The sequence below is a fragment of the Ceratotherium simum genome, chromosome 11, assembly GCF_057802395.1.
Source record: "Ceratotherium simum simum isolate JZ-2026a chromosome 11, ASM5780239v1, whole genome shotgun sequence".
NCBI lineage: Eukaryota > Metazoa > Chordata > Mammalia > Perissodactyla > Rhinocerotidae > Ceratotherium > Ceratotherium simum.
Window position 1 is genome coordinate 54,953,507 of NC_141910.1, and position 17,373 is coordinate 54,970,879.

The 17,373-nt window shown below is 37.2% G+C and overlaps 1 protein-coding gene across 9 annotated transcripts in view; it reads left to right on the forward strand.

Annotated features, from left to right (window-relative positions):
- The window catches only part of DTNB (dystrobrevin beta), a 253,246-nt gene that overhangs the window by 39,156 nt on the left and 196,717 nt on the right, over positions 1-17,373 (forward strand). For all 9 annotated transcript variants that reach the window (XR_015553675.1, XM_014781904.2, XM_087437043.1 and 6 more), the window contains 2 exons: positions 769-849; positions 4,733-4,946. Coding sequence is in view for 8 of the 9 variants with exons in the window: in XM_014781904.2 (XP_014637390.1) it covers positions 769-849; positions 4,733-4,946 (295 nt within the window). In the remaining variant the exon portion in view is untranslated. The remainder of the gene's footprint in view (positions 1-768; positions 850-4,732; positions 4,947-17,373) is intronic.

A 17,373-nucleotide genomic window follows, 5' to 3' on the forward strand; every position in this document is an offset into this window, starting at 1 on the left:
TTTGTGGCTTCTCCGCATCAGCTAGTTTGGGCTTCCTTGCAACATGGCATCTGGGTTCCAAGGGCAAGCATCCTGAGAGAGAGAGAGCAGGGACAACTGTATCATCTTTTATCACCTATCTTTAGAAATTGTGCAGTGTCACTTCTGCACATTCTATTCATTGAAGCAGTTGCAATGTCCTGCTTGGATGCAAATAGAGGGAAGTATCTTTAATTCTTGATGAGGAGGGACAGTGAACTAGAAGCACATAAAATACTGGTCTGGAAATACTGTTGCGGCCATTTTTGGAAAAAGACCTGGAAGGGGACCTTAGAGATCAGCTAGTCTAGTTCCCTCATTTTACAGATGAGGCCTCTGAGGCTGAGAAGAGGTACGTAACGTGGCCAGAGTCGTGTTCTATGGTTGGTGATCAGCCTGGGGCTGGAATTTAGCTCTCTTGACTCTAGCTAGGGTCTTTCTCACTATACCATTTTGCCTCCCTTCCTAATATATGTAGTTCATTCACTCATGTCATGAGTGTTCCTCCTCTCAGAGTTTTCTTAGCCTAGCAGACAGGATAATGTAGGCAGAATTACTGGCACTGTGCTTAGCATGGAGTGGGCACGCAGAAAGTGTGCCTAACCCTTTTCCCCCACTTTGTGTTTTGTCAGAAGGCGGGGTTGACATGTTATTTATAGACTGTGTCAACACAGTGGAATAGAGCCACTTCCCAGTATTTAGAAATTAAATGGTAAATCCACTTGAACTTTTTATTTGCCCTTTTTTCAGGTGCTCAGAATTTTGATGTCATACGACTATCAACTTATAGAACAGCTTGCAAATTACGATTTGTACAAAAACGATGCAACCGTAAGTCATTTCTACTCATTTCTGTGATAGCTGGATAGAGCTCTTGATAATATAAAATAAAAGATAGAAATATCTTTTGGTCATATTGTAATGTTAATTGAATTATTTTTGTCTTAAGTATTTATCAGAATATAAGCTTTGTAATGGAAAGAACTTGTTAGTTTACTCTGTGTTCCTCAAAGTATTTAACAAACTCAATAATGTAACTAGTTTTGAGACTGGCATAGTATTAATGTTTTTTAAATGGGAGAATTGATTTCTCCTTGTCACTTTTTTTTTTTTTTTGTGAGGAAGATCGGCCCCGAGCTAACATCTGCCAATCCTCCTCTTTTTTGGCTGAGGAAGCCTGGCCCTAGGCTAACATCCGTGCCCATCTTCCTCCACTTTATATGGGACGCCGCCACAGCATGGCTTGACAAGCCGTGCATCGGTGCGTGCCCGGGATCGAACCGGCAAACCCCGGGCTGCTGCAGCAGAGCACGCGCACCCAACCGCTTGCGCCACCGGGCCGGCCCCTCCTTGTCACTTTTTTAATGAAAAGTTTTGTACGAAATTAATATAATTTAGCTTCTGGAGGAAAAGAAAAACGTTAAAATTTTGATAAAGGTATAATAAGATTAACTTACTTGATTAAACTTAATATAACATGAATCAACCTTTTCTTTAAGCAATTGCTACCTATAAAATAAGTAAATATGTGTGTGTGTGTGTCTATGCACACACACACACACACACACATATGCATATAAAATCATTCTTCTCTTAATTTCCATGCTGATGAACTAACTTAGGACAGAATTATTGTGCTTTTCTTGTGTGTGTGTGTTAAAGAAAAACTGTTCCGTGTAATGGAAAGAGCATTAGCCTTAGAATGGGAAAAATCTCAGTTTTAGTCTTGGTTTTGCCATTTATTATTAACACGTGACCTTGGGCAAGTCACTTTACATCTAAATACTTCTACCCTACTTGTAAAGTCTTACTAAAAAATCCTCGCTTAAAATTCTCTCTCAAGAATTTACCATGCCATCCTAGACTGAAGTCATATTTCTTCTCTGGTGTCCCAAAGCATTGTTTTTCAAATTATGGGTTGTGACCCATTAATGGTTTGTGAAATCGTTTTGAAGGGCTGTAGCCAGAATTTAAATCATGTAATAGAGGGGGAAAAAATCAAAATGCAGCTTATGTGGTAAGGCTAAAAAGTATTTTGTGAAACTTTTGTATTTTATATATCTAGGGGGGTATGTGTGTTGATTTAAATATATTCCTGTGGGTTTTGGTCAAGAAGTTTGAACATCACTGTCCTAGAGCAACTACTGTTTTTATAATTCTTGCTGTAATTTTTCTTGGGAGACCATAGTCGGTGTGTGGAGAGTTGAGAGTCTGAACCAGGCTAGTGGCATTAGTAATGTAAAGTAAAAGATACATTGGTCTGTAAGTTTTATTTTGTCACATATGATTCTTCAATCCACCTGAAAAATTTTTGAGGGTGTACAGTATAAGTAGGAGTCAAATTTCAATTTTTTCCATATATATGTTCAGTTGTCCCTACACTGTTAATTGAAAAGACCATTCTTTTTCTTTGCTGCGAAAAAATCTTTTCCGCGTGTTCATTAGGGGAAATGTATAAGAATGTTCTCAGCAGTGTCCATACGTGAGAAGATCTGCTTTTGGACTCTCGTGTTCCATTGGTCTGTTTGTTTATCCTTGTACCAGTAACACTGTTATAGCTTTATGATAAGTCTTGTTATCAGGTAGTACAAGTCTTCCTACTATGTTCCGTTTTTCTTTTTAAAGATCGTCTAGGACATTCTTGGCCTTTTTACATTTCTTTTTATGTAAATTTTAGAATCTACTTGTGGATTTCTATTAAAAACAAAATAAAACAAGAACTCTGCTGGAATTTTTTCCTTCATTTCTTTTTTTAAGTATAATTTACATATAGTAAAATTCATCCTTGTAATGTATAGCCCTGTGGGATTTTGTTTGGACTGCACTGAATCTGTAGGTCAGATTGGGGAGAATTGACATATTTCTGATATTGAGATTTCCTCCTGTGAACATGGTATGTCCTTCTATTTATTTAGGACTTTAATTTCTACCAATTACAGATTTTTTTTGTAGAAATGTTACACATCCTTCATTGGATTTATTCCTAAGTCTTTGATGATTTATGATACTATTATAAATAGTATTTTAAAATTTCATTGTCTGTTACTGGTATATAGAAATACAGAGACTTTTATATCTTGACTTGTATCTAGCAATCATTCTAGACTGAAATATTAATTTTAGTAATTTATCTGTATAATTTTTATGATTTTCTATGTGTATAATTTTGTCATTTCTGAATAATGACAGTTATATTTCTTCATTTCCAATACTTATACCAATAATTACTGCATATTTATATTGGTTAGGACCTCAAGTACAATAGAAATGATGATAGTGGGCATTTCTTATCTCATTTCCAATATCAGAGGAAAGGCTTTCAACATTTTACTATTAAGTAATATGTTTGCTGCAGTTTTTTGTAGATACCCTTTAGCAGGAAGTCTCCTAGTGTGTTTCTTCATTTCTAAAGATAAGATTTAGGGCCCGCCCCGTGGCTTAGCGGTTAAGTGTGTGCGCTCTGCTGCTGGCGGCCCCAGGTTCGGATCCCGGGCGCGCACCGATGCACCACTTCTCTGGCCATGCTGAGGCTGTGTCCCACATACAGCAACTAGAAGGATGTGCAGCTATCACATAGAACTATCAACTGGGGCTTTTGGGCAAAAAATAAATAAATAAAAAGTAAAAAAATAAAAAAAGATAAGATTTATTTAAAAAGTTGTCTTTTTGATAATGATTTCCAACTTAATTTTATTTTGATCAGATAGCATGGTTTATATGATTTTGCCTACTTTATGTTTCATAAAGTTTGATTGTGTATGTCTGTACTTATTTTTTTTTTTTTTTTTTTTTTAAAGATTTTATTTATTCATTTTTTTCCCCCCAAAGCCCCAGCAGATAGTTGTATGTCATAGGTTCACATCCTTCTAGTTGCTGTACGTGGGACTCGGCCCCGCGCTGGACAGAGAAGCGGTGCCTTGGGGCGCGCCCGGGATCCGAACCCGGGCCGCCAGCATCAGAGCGCGCGCACTTAACCGCTAAGCCACGGAGCCGGCCCTGTACTTATTTTTTTGTATGTTTGCTCTGTCACTTACTAAGAGAGGTCTGTTAATATCTCCTACTAAGCTTGTGAATTTGTCTCTTTGAGTTTCTGTTAAATTTTGCATTATATATTTTTGAGGCTGTTGTAGGGGAGGCAAAACTTTACCTCTGCCCTCTTAGGGTCTCTGGTTGGGCCTGAAAATTAAATTGACACAGGACAGATTAACAGGAGAAAGCATATAGGTTTTTACATGTCTAGAGGAGCACCCATAGGAAAATGAAAACCCAAGGAAATGACTAGGGCTGAGTGCTTATATACTAGGGAACAAAGAGTAGCAATTGAGGAAAAGTGACTAAAATATATGGAGTGACTAAAGGAAGATAACTCAAGAGTTATTTTAACAAGGCTGTACAGGTGTCTCTTGGCCTTGATTTACTGTCTCTGGTGATAAGAATGTTTCTTTCTCCCTGGAATAGAGAGGGCATCTTTCACATGGGAGTTTTATTTCCTGCTTTCAGAAGAAAAGAGTTCAGAATGCCCTTCTTGGCACCTGCTGTTTTTTAGGTGTCTTTTAGCTCAAAATAATCCATATGCCAAAGTGGCGTATTTTGGGGTGACATATTTTGCCACCCTCCACTATTCTATTAGATGTAAATAAATGTAAAGTTCTTATATCTTTCTGATGAATTAAAACTTTTAAATTGTTGACAGTTTATTTTCTTTGTGTTTTAGTCCATCTTGTTGATATCTGGAACATGATTGAAGCCTTTCGAGACAATGGCCTTAATACACTGGACCACACCACTGAGATCAGCGTGTCCCGCCTCGAAACTGTCATCTCATCCATCTACTACCAGCTGAACAAGCGCCTTCCTTCTACTCACCAAATCAACGTGGAACAGTCCATCAGCCTCCTCCTCAACTTTATGATTGCTGCATACGACAGGCTAGTACCTTACATGCTTACTTCATTTTAAGAATGTTTTGCCTAAATCATCCTTCTTCCACTGCCTTGCTCACAGTTGTCAACTTAGAATCACAGTTAAAAGGGAAATTATTCAGTGTAAGTCTCTTCTAAAGACTGGTTAAATGCCAGAGTGACTTACTGTCCTAGGCATGTCACATATTAAGCTCTGTAACATTATGGAGAATCACAACACTTGAGACATATCATTTGGTAAAATTATAGGTACCTTAACATAGCTGTTCTCTATCCAGAGAAATATAGCTAAGTTGTAAACTTGGTTATGAGGGTTTCTATGGTTTCTATTTGGCTTTTAAAGCTAACCTTTCTTTACTGTATAACAGTAAATGCCCCTGGACTGTAGTATCTTGTTTTCTTCTTATGTGTGTTTAGGAGCCTATTTTATTTTTTTTCAGTGCAGAACATTGTCTGGTAGACCTCACAACAATGGAAGAAAACTATTTAAATATACTCCAAACTACAATGGAAATGAGTTGCTATATTTGTATTCATGGAGCATTAAGTTGGTATTATAAAAAACAAAAAAGAAATCCTAAGTGATAGAAGCACAGAGGATAATGGTTATATTCCAGGAACCAAAAGTTCAGATTTCTAATCCCTGCTGTATTATCGACCATCTGATTTGGATGGGTTAATTCTCTCTGCTCTTTTTTTCCTCTCTGTAGACCTACTTTGAGTTCATACATCTGTAGAATGCTATTAGTTATACTTTATTATACTGAGGATTCTCTGAGTTAATAGTAAAACTATACAAGTGTGAAAGCCAAGTTATAACATTGGCACTCACTAAATTCACAACATTTTAATAATGTTATCAAAGTAGATATTCCATCCATTTAATAGGAAATTATTTCAAGAAATTTGAATTTTAAAATAAGGGAATATGAGACGTAAGTCTCAGAATTCTAATGCCATTTTTTAGCAATTTAGATTAATGAATCTATAAGGTTAATTTTATACTGTCCAAAGAATCACTGTTTTGATCCAAAAACCTTAGTGAAAACCATTATGCTGTGGTGAGTAAGCAGCAAGCACCTTATCGTGACACTGACTCAGTAAATCAATTCAGGGTTGCACAACACGAATTAATTCAAGAAACGATATTTCTTAAGTCAGAAATAAAAATCATCTTACTGTCTAAAAATGATGAAGATTTTAAAATTTTCTTCCATAATTATATCAAATAAGTTAAAGACTATGGCTAAAGAAGGGAGGAGAGGGAAGAGTGAAGAGATGGCAAAAAGGAGAATGGGAGGATCAGACTTAGGAGCAGAAGGTACAGAGTGTCCTGGGACATATTCCAAGAAAGCTGGACACATGCAGAAAGAGACAAAGGAGAAGTGGACAGTCAAGCAGATGAAGACAGCTCAGTGGAAGGGCTCACTAAAGAGAACGAGGAAAAACAAAAGAGTGCGTGAGTTAAGGAGAATGAGGAATGAAGTATGTCGGTGGTGAGTTTGGTAATTCTCAAGTCATATGTTGTTTAAAACTTTGACTGTGGGCATAAGAATAAATTGTCACATCTTTAGTAACCTTGAAATTTTTACATTATAAGAGTTTATTTAGCTCTCCGGAAATTTGAAATTGGCTTTTATTTACTGGAAAAAAGAAAGGATCTGGTTGTCAGAATTTTATTTTTGAAAATCAGGGCATTTTGTTGTTAAATATTTCAGATAGTAGTCTTTTTATTGATTGGCCACTTTATTACTTAGACAGGAGAGTTCCTTTAATACCTAGTTATTTATTTTAATTGATCTTTTCTGGCCTTTGTATTTCATAATTTCTTTCTTTCTTTCTTCTTTTTTTGTGAGGAAGATCAGCTGAGCTAACATCCGTGCTAATCCTCCTCTTTTTGCTGAGGAAGACCGGCTCTGAGCTAACATCTATTGCCAATCCTCCTCCTTTTTCCTCCCCAAAGCCCCGGTAGATAGTTGTGTGTCATAGTTGCACATCCTTCTAGTTGCTGTATGTGGGACGTGGCCTCAGCATGGCCGGAGAAGCGGTGCGTTGATGCACGCCCGGGATCCGAACCCGGGCCGCCAGTAGCAGAGCGCACGCACTTAATTGCTAAGCCACGGGGCTGGCCCTGATATTCTCTTAAGATTCTTTTAATCTGTAGGCTCTTCCTTCATCTCTCTCTCTCTCTTTATCCTAGAGATTATGGTATGCAGTCTTGATTTTTCAAAGTCTGTTATTAATTGGCATTATTATTCTCTTTCTAGGTAATGCAAAGACTGTAGGACACTTTAATTTCATTTACTCCTTGTTACTTTTATGTCATTGAGTGTTGTGTATTTTTATTTTATATATATTTAAAACCAAGCAGGATGTATTAATTTAAAAATAATGTCTGCTTGATTTTAAATACACTAGTTTTGTTGTTTTTTGCCCTCTCCTGCATTTTCAGGCTTCTATCAGGAATTATTTTCTTTCTGCCTGAAGAACACCCTCTGGCATTTCCTTTCTGCAAGTCAAATTGTGACACGTTCTCTTAGTTTTTCTTTGAAAATTTCACCTTCATACTTTAAGAATATTTTCATTTGGCATACGATTTTTGGTTGACAGTGGTTTTTTCCCAGCATTTTAGGAATGTTATTCCAGTATTTTTTAGCTTCTGTTATTTCTGTTGAGAAGTCAACTGTAGATATAATTTTTCCTTCTTTGATGTAAATCTGTCAATTTCCTCTGATAACTCTTAAGATTTTCTTTTTTTTCCCAGTAATATTACCATGATGTGCTGTGGTGTGATTTTCTTTGTATTTACCTCACTTGTAGTTCATTGGACTTTTTATGGATGTGGTTTGATATACTTCCTCCATTTTTTTAAATTCTCAGTCATTTTCCCTTCATATTTTGCTTCTGCCCTCTCTTCTTTTTCAAGACTTTAAATACCTGTATAGTATTCCTTCTTACTGTATACTCAATATTTTCCTTACCGTCTTTGTGAATTTGGCATCTGTTTCCCTCTCTGGGCTTCATTCTGGATAATTTCTTGTGATGTATATTCCAATTTACTTATTCTCTCTTCGCCTATGTCTAATCTGCTTTTAAACCCATCATGTTCTTAATTTTTTAATGATTTTTTTCAGTCTGAGAATTTATATATGGTGGACTTTTTTGGGGGGACAGTTTCCAGTTCTCTGCCAGACATGTCATTCTTGTCTGGTATTCCTTAAGTATAATAAGCATAGTTATTATAAGATCTGTGCTTATAATCCAATATCTGGATTCCCTGTGTTTTTTATTTGTACTATTTGTTGTTTCTGGTTTTCATTTATGTTGTCTTATTTCCTTTTTGCCTTGTTATTTTTTAGTATGTGCAAAATATTACATTGCAAAATTATTTTTTATTTTTTATTATGTACCAGACATATTGCAGAATCATTTGCAGAAATAATTTGAGGCCTAGGATAACATTTGCCTTCAGAGAGGATTTGTATTTGCTTCTGCCAGGTGCCCAGAGACCTTAACAGTCCAGAATCACCTCAGTTCAGTTTCTGATTCAGTTCATGTGAGGACCTGTTGACTTCTGGACACTATTACTTTTAGGTGCAGCCTTTGGGCTCTCAACCCAAAGTCATGAAGTAGGAATGAGTAGTTTCACCAGGATTCCTTCTCCTTTGGCAGGTCCAGTGTTCCATGTCTTTCTTTTAGCCCCTTAATACTATCAAAGAGTAACTCTGTACTTCAGCCTTTTTGCTTCTGCCTCTGCAATCAGAAAATCTCTTGCATGGAAAAAATGGTTTCAACCATTATACTCACCTCCCTTGGCTTCCAACCTCCCCTGCATTCGGTAACCCACTTGTTAGTCCTCTTTTGCATTCAAGGAGATTTTAAAAAATGTTTCCCATCTTTTCTGCTTTTACTCAGAGGAAGAGGTGATCAGAATTAACTAGTCTGCCATTACCAGAAGGCTATTATTTCTCCAAGTATTTCCTGTGTTTTTATTTTTCTCTTTTTCTGAATGTTGTCATATTTACTTCTATCCTCTTTGTCTCCTAATGTTTCTCACATATGCTTCAATTTCTCTGACTTTCTCTGCTTCCTTTTAGAAGAGTTTATCAATCTGTATTTCTACTCATTAATTTGTTGTCTAGAGCTATAGATAAACATCTATAATAGATGTTTATCCCATCTATTATGTTATTTTTTTAGCTATTGTATTTTCCATACCTAATATATCTGATTCATTCTTTTTCATGATTTGTGGTTCTTATTTCATATTGCTAATGTCTCTTTTTTTTGAGTTTGACTATTTTATTTCTTTATTATTTTACTTATTGAGATATAATTGATGTCAATGACATGTTATTTTCAGGTGTACAACATAATGATTCAATATTTGGATAATATTGTGAAATGATCACCACATTCAGTCTAGTTAACATCTATCACCATACATAGTTACAAAAAATTTTTTTTCTTGTGATAACTTTTAAGATTTACTCTCTTAGCAACTTTCAAATGTACAATATACTGTTATTAATTATAGTCAGCCTACTGTACATTGTGTCCCCATGATTTGTTTATTTTATAATTGAAAGTTTGTGCCTTTTGACCCCCTAACCCATTTTGCACATCCCTCCACCCCTTGCCTCTGGCAACTACCAATCTGTTCTCTGTATCTATGAGCGTGAGTTTTTCTTATAGATTGCACATATAAGTGAAATCATACAGTGTTTGTCTTTCTTTGTCTGACTTATTTAACTTAGCATAATGCCCTCAAGGTCCATCCATGTTGTCACAAATAGCAAGGTTTTCTTTTTCTTTTTTTTTTTTTTGTGAGGAGGACTAGCCCTGAGCTAGCATCCAATGCAAATCTTCCCCTTTTTTCTTGAGGAAGAGTGGCTCTGAGCTAACATCTGTGCCCATCTTCCTCTACTTTATATGGGACACTGCCACAGTGTGGCTTACCAAGCGGTGCGTCGGTGCGTGCCCGGGGTCTGAACCTGCGAACTCCGGGCTGCCAAAACACGAACTCCGGAGCGTGTGCGCCTAACCACTTGCACCACTGGGCCGGCCCCGAGATTTTCTTCTTTTTTATGGCTGAATATTATTACATTGTATATATACCCAATACTCTTTATCCATTCATCCATTCACTTAAGTTGCTTCCATGTTTTGGCTATTGTAAATAATACTGTAATGAACATGGTGGTGCAGATATCTTTTTGAATTAGTGTTTTCATTTTTGTTGGATAAATACTCAGAAGTGGAATTTCTGGATCACCTGGTAGTTCTATTTCTAACTTTTTGAGGACGCTCCATACTGTTTTCCATAGTGGCTGCACCAATTTATATCCCCGGCAACAGTGCACAGGGGTTCCCTTTTCTCCATATCCTCACCAATGCTTATTATTTCTTGTCTTTTTGATGATAGCCGTTCTGGCAGGTGTGAGGTGGTATCTCATTGTGGTTTTGATTTGCATTTCCCTGAAAATATCTCTTTTCCTATGGCTCCTTAATATATTTATTATGTTTATTTTTAAGTTCTTGGTCCACTTGTTCTAATACTTATGCTTTGGAAACTGGTCCTGTTGGTTGATTTTTTTTTTTTTTTTAAGGTGGTTGTACCCCTGTGTCCCAGGACTGGCGTTGGAGTGGATGTTTACAGTGGATGTGGGCGAACTTTGGACATGTGGACTGGAGTGTCCACATGCATACGTGGTTCTTCAAAGTATAGGGTGTATTGGAGGTGGGAGGAAAAGGGGGCCAGGCTCTTCCCAAGTGGGAGTGTGAAGTGTCTCCAAGTTCTAAATTTGAATTTGGCTTTCCAGGCCATTATGAAGATATAATAGTCAAGGTACAAAGATGGGACGTATTTAATTAGTAATCTGTTAGCTTTATTAATAACTTTAGTATTTAGATATATATGTTTGTGGGTCTCTATTTGTAATCTTGCTGCTGTTGGGGCAGGCCTGGTGCCAGCTATTGATTGGGCTGTAGTGATTTCTGACAAAAGACTTACTTCTTTAGAAGAAATCTCATTTTGAATTGCTGCTCTAAACTTTTCATATTTTGATCCTGAAATTTTAATCCATTCTTCTTGGATGGTTATTGTATTCTGTTTTCCACTCCCTGTGTTCTTGAGAAAAATGTTCTGTAATGAGTTTCTGAGAAATGCCCTTTATACTTTATCCGACTACTGAACCTTCTTTTTCCTGTTATTTTTTAATCAATATTTGTTTTGTAAATGAGTCTGTGGCCTTTGCCAAAAGTGTTGCTTTGGAGATATAATGAAATTCCATCTTAAATAGAACAAACCTATAAAAAAATCATATATCGAATGAAACTAGGTTTGGATAAAATCTTCAAAATATATTAATATTGAACATATCAATGAAAGGCCCCGGGTTATTGTTTACCATCTAAAATAACAGTAGAAAACACTCTCGCTAATTTGAACAATCTAAAGATTCCTTTAGGGTAAAGACTTTTATATATCTAGTTTATGATGGATTTATATGAAAAAATTCCTGTGTAGTTTGGAAATATGGCTAAGAACTATTTTTAGATCATTTTTTAGCAGTTTAATTTAGATAGACTTAAAAGTTTCCATAGTTTTATCTTAATACTGAATACTAAAAACAAAACAATGTAAAAAAAGAGCAAAAAAAAAAACTAGTTTATTTTAAATAAAAGGAAATGTATTCTTTAAATTCTGAATATGCTCAGCTAGCATATTATGGAATGCACATTGCTGAAAAAAAGGTAATATTAGGTTACAGTCTTCCTCATTAGCGATTTTTAAACAAAACTATAATTTCCTGGGAGGCACAAACATTTCATGTATTTATGTACAGTATTTACTAATATCGCTTCTTGTTCTTAGATGGATTCAAGATGATAAGAAACAAGTCAACCCAATAAAAATGGGAGAGAAGGAGTGCTGGCTGGGAAGTTTGTGATGCCCTCAATCGCAGCACGTTTAACTCTTATGAGGATCTGATCATAGCTCTTTTAGAAAATTTCCAGGGCATGGTGGAGAATGAAGTGGGGGTTGTCAGTGTTTTAAAAAGGTGAAATCCCAAGGGGAAACCTAGTGCAAAACAGAGAAAAGCAGCTGCTGTGGTGAAGAGGGGGGTGGAGCCCACCTGCCTGCACCGCATCCCCTGCCCTGCTGGGTGCTGTTGTTGTGGGGATGTTGTGATGTGGTGTGTGATAGGACGCCACCAAAACCCCTTCACCCAGCCCCAGTGTCTAGGTGCTTGGTGGCGGAGTTAATCAGGGCGCAGAAAGGAGTGCGCTTGACGTTCACTTACCACTCTTCCCATTACTTGTTACCTTGTAGCCTTTCTTTTCTCCCAAGATAAGTCATGCGTCTGTGTTAATTTTCAAAGAGGAATCTTCTTAATTTCAGGATATATGCAAAGAGTTTGATCATTAGTTAATATTTCAGAAAAAAAATTTTTTTGCTTATTATTTTGGCCTTATTATTTCCTTTTTATGTTTTTTTTTTTTTTTTAAAGAGAGGGCAAGAGTAATACTATTTTTTTTTTTTTGTGAGGAAGATCGGCCCTGAGCTAACGTCTGCCAATCCTCCTCCTTTTGCTGAGGAAGACTGGCCCTGGGCTAACATCTATGCCCATCTTCCTCTACGTTATATGGAACGCCGCCACAGCATGGCTCGACAAGCGGTGCAACGGTGCGCGCCCGGGATCCGAACCGGCGAACCCCGGGCCGCCGCAGCGGAGCGTGCACACTTAACCGCTTGCGCCACCATGCTGGCCCCCACAAGAGCAATACTTTTTCTGAATGTGTTGCTTTTTCCTTGCCTTTGTTTTTCTCTGAAAGTGAGGGGAGAGGTAATAACAGAGCCTTCCCCAGTCCATTCTATATTTAGCTCCAAATTAATCTGATTAAGACACTATTTTCATTGAGTAACTTCCCACCTCAGAAACCTTCAAAGACTCTGTGTGGTTTTTTTTTTTTTTGTGAGGAAGATTGGCCTGCGCTAACATCTGTTGCCAGTCTTCCTCTTTTTGCTTGAGGAAGATTGTCCTTGAGTCTTCCTCTATTTTGTATGTGGGTCGCCACCATAGCATGGCTTGATGAGCTGTGTGTAGGACCGCGCCAGGGATCTGAACCCCGGGCTGCCAAAGCAGAGCATGTGAACTTAACCACTATGCCACCGGGCTGGCCCCTCTATGTGGTTTTTGAATGAAGTTCGTGTCCCTCAGTTAGGTCTAATGGTATCAGTCCTTGATTCCCTGCTCACACCAACCTCTAATTAAGCTACTTGAGGCACTTGTTAATTTTTCCAATATGATGTGCCCGTTTCTTCCTCCATGCATGTTGGTTGCTCTCCTGTCTGTTCCTCCCTTCTCAACCACGCTCAAGTTTTTACCTACTCTGTAGCCTTCCTTATTATTACCAACCCTGTTTTCATCCCTTTGATGACCTATAGTACTTGTCTGTATCATTATTTTGACTTTCCATTATATAATGCTTCGAACTGCTTCATAAATGTACAAATAAGATCGCAAGTTCTTGAGAACAGAGATTCTACCTTCTATTTCTTTGATTCCTCAATAAATACAACCCTGCATTCTTAATAAATATTTGTTAGGTTGAAATGAAAATTAGCAGGCATTCTGAGATAAAATTGAATAATATTCTAAATTGACTTTACTTGATTAAGCTATTTGACATTTGCCAAATGGATTCTTGATTGCAGTTGATTATTGCATGATCCATTCACTGTGAAGTTTTGTAAATTAAGATTAATTGGAAAAATATAAGTTTTGAAAATCATAGAGAAATGCTTTTATTACTTTTAGCTACATGCAATAATTGGACTGGTAATAGTGTTTCTAAAATAGAAGTTTATTTCATGTGAGAAGTACTAATTTATGGTTGGCCGCATCTACAATTATTTGCTAACGATGTAGAAACAGCTTGTTTTCTTAAGTAAAAAATGTTCCCTGTTGTCTTGTTCTCAAAAGTGTTAATTTGAATAGCAAGCTTTTATTAGATAGTGCAAAGCTATAAACATCATTTAGATTAGGTTACTTTAAATATCAAAAAATAGGCAGAATTTTAGACTTTACTAGACTGAAATGAGCAGATTCCCATCAAGGGCACAGGTGAGGACTGCAGAGGCTTCTGATGGTACCTGCATGTTAAAACATAACAGTGTCTATTCAGAGTGACTCACTGTCTGCTTAGCTAATCACAGTGTTTTCTCTGTGTTGGATAATAGGAACTCTTTTTAGAAGTCAAGTGCACGGTTTATTGTCAGACTGTAAAATGATAGGTCTATGGAAATGAATCATGTAGAGCGGTCTGAGAAAGAGACTCATCTTGTTTTTTATTGAGGGAGGGTGCTCCCTGGAGAGATTCTATTTGGGTGGGGTTAAAATAACAAGTTTCCTCTCTCCTGTCATCCTCAACAGATATTACCTGTTTATCCTTTCATTTTGGAATCTTATGTGGGGGTTCATACTCACTGTTAATGGTGTTACATCTTAAATATCAACTCTGCAGCTATCATAGGCCAGATTTTAAGTGACTCACATTTTTTTGATGAAACCAAGTTAAATATCTTTTCCAAATCTCATTTAAAGAGAATTGATTCTGGTATGAATTTGGACTTTGCATCAGAAGTACTGAAGACATGGACGTTGGTGAAGTTATATATGCCATGGCCAGGGGCAGCTGAATATTCAGTTTTAAATGCAACTTGACCAGTGTATATGGATTAAATTCAGATGTCTGGTGGGAAGGATCAAGAATGAGTTTTTCCAGGGCTGGCTGCATGGCATAGCGGTTAAGTTCGCGTACTCAGCTTTGGCGCTCAGGGTTCGCAGGTTTGGATCCCAGGTGCGGACCAATGCACTGCTCATCAAGCCATGCTGTGGTGGTGTCCCATATATAGTAGAGGAAGACAGGCAAGGATGTTATCCCAGGGCCAATCTTCCTCAGCAAAAAGAGGAGGATTGGCATCGGATGTTAGCTCAGGGCTAATCTTCCTCACCAAAAAAAAAAAAAAAAGAATTTTCCGAGAAAAAAGAATCAGTTAGATAAAGAATAGGGTATTAGGTTGCTAAGTGACTGCAGTTTCTCTCTACTGCCTCTAATTGTGGAGGAAAAATGCAGGAGAAACATTGTTTCTAATGAAACATTTGGAAAGTAAGAGTGGCACTTTGCCTTTGCTTTGTTTGGGGGCCGTCACGGGAAGTTGTAGTTCGGCCGAGGGATTTCAATGCCAAGAAAAGCATTCAGAGCAAAGGAGTAAATGCTGAAGTTTCCCCTACAAAGCAGATAGTTGAGAGGAGAGAGCAGAGTGTTTTTCTTTTTGAAGTGAAAAATATAAATAACATGATTTCAGGAAGAATTGTGAGAATACCCCTTCACTAATTTTAGTGGATGATTATTTCTTTATGCTAAGTTATACTTAGATTTGTATATAAGTACCTTTAATAAGTACTTATAAGTATCTTTAAATATACCACTTATTAATTTGTTATAATGTTTCATTTTGAAGGGTGAATAAACCTTTTGATAGTGGAAACTGTGAACCTAAAGTTGTAAATGACTGTAAGCATTATAAATGGGGACGATTAGTTGATCATTAAGACCTGAGTCCTCTCCCGAATTCTCAGGATGCACGCTTACATACTTACAAACACAGTCTTAAACATAAGAGCTCACTAAGTGTCATTCCCAAATCTCTCCTGTCTGCAAATTCATCCTGCTCACATTTACTATGATCCTTAATCTCAGATCCCTCTCCTTTCCCAGTACTTAAAACACCCTCAGGGGGGCCGGCCCCGTGGTGTAACAGTTAAGTGTGCGTGCTCCGCTGCTGGCGGCCCAGGTTCGGGTCCTGGGCGCGTACTGATGCACCGTTTGTCAGGCCATGCTGTGGCGGTGTCCCGTATACAGTGGAGGAAGATAGGCATGGATGTTAGCCCAGGGCCACTCTTCCTCAGCAAAAAGAGGAGGATTGGCATGGATGTTAGCTCAGGGCTGATCTTCCTCGTAAAAAACAAAAACAAAAAAACACCCTCAGCCTTATGTACATATTCCCTTTATCCTGTTGAGGTACACATTGACACTTAGATGGGTATCCCTTCACCCTCAAGAAAGCTTGCAGTGTTAAGCACACACACACTTGCACACCCCAGAGAGCATACAGGCAGAGAGGAGAGAAGATCCATGGTTTTTTGGGTGGGAGAATGTGTGTGGAGATTGCTGTGGTGCTGTTGTGAATAGGAAAAATGGTTGGAAAGTAGACTTGAGAGATGATGAGTTGAGGGACCACACATTACTGATAATAATTGTTGAGGAGTTAATGCATTATTCTGTTAATGCATCTACAGACTACTTGATCTGAGATCAACTGCTGAGACTAGTAATAATCCTAATGAGTGGAAAAGGATACAGATGTTTTAGTGCTGATCCAGGTCAATCGAGAAGTGTATCTGTTATCCTGTATTTGAGTATAAGACTTTCTGAATCTAGGACTATTATTTGCAACAGAGTTGAGTTAAAGAAATTTTGAGTAAGGGATGCAAAGTGTTGTAAATATTAGTTTCTAAAGCACTTCGAAGATTACGAAAAAGCGTTGTGTTAACTATTATAATGTTTTTTAGAAATAAAGATGTCTTGGTACGCATTAAGACTTGTTGTATGGTGTTTACTGATGACTACTATGAGTTAATCTTTCTTCAAGAACAGGATTGAAAGTCTGACCTGGCTCTCTTGCCAGTATGCTGGGCTCTTCCACACTCTCCTATATGTTTGCATAGATGGCATCAGTTTCTTCTCTGCAGCAAGGAATAGATATTATTTGGTCTCTTTGAAGGAGGAACGTGGGATTTGGAGCCAGAAAGAGTTATGCAAACACGATATGATTAATTGTCTTTGATCTTTTATTACATCCTTTGATTTATCATTCTCTTTTAAATAATAGCTAAAGTCTAAATATTGCATTCAGAGTTCTATGTTGGTAATTCTCAGTTCTGGATGCATATTAAAGTAACATGAGGAACTTTTACAGGGTGGGATTTAGGCATCTGCATAGTGTCTTTATTCTGTTCTCCTACTTCATTGAGATTTGTATGGGTTTACAACTCTAAGGATACACAAAGAATCATCTTGTTGATTTCTAGAAAAATATCCTATTGTGAATTTGATTGGGGTTGCATTGAATCATAACAGGATTCTGATCAATTTAGGGATAACTGACCTTTTAACAATATTGAGTTTTTCATTTTGAATGTGGTGTCTCTCTCTATTTATGTCATCTTTGATTTCTTGCATCCGTATTTTGTAGTTTTCAGCCTACAGATCTTGAATGTATGTTTTTAAAACAATTTTTTAATCTATGTTTTCATGTTTTTGGTGTTATTGTATTTCCATTTATCTTTTGCTAGTTTATAGA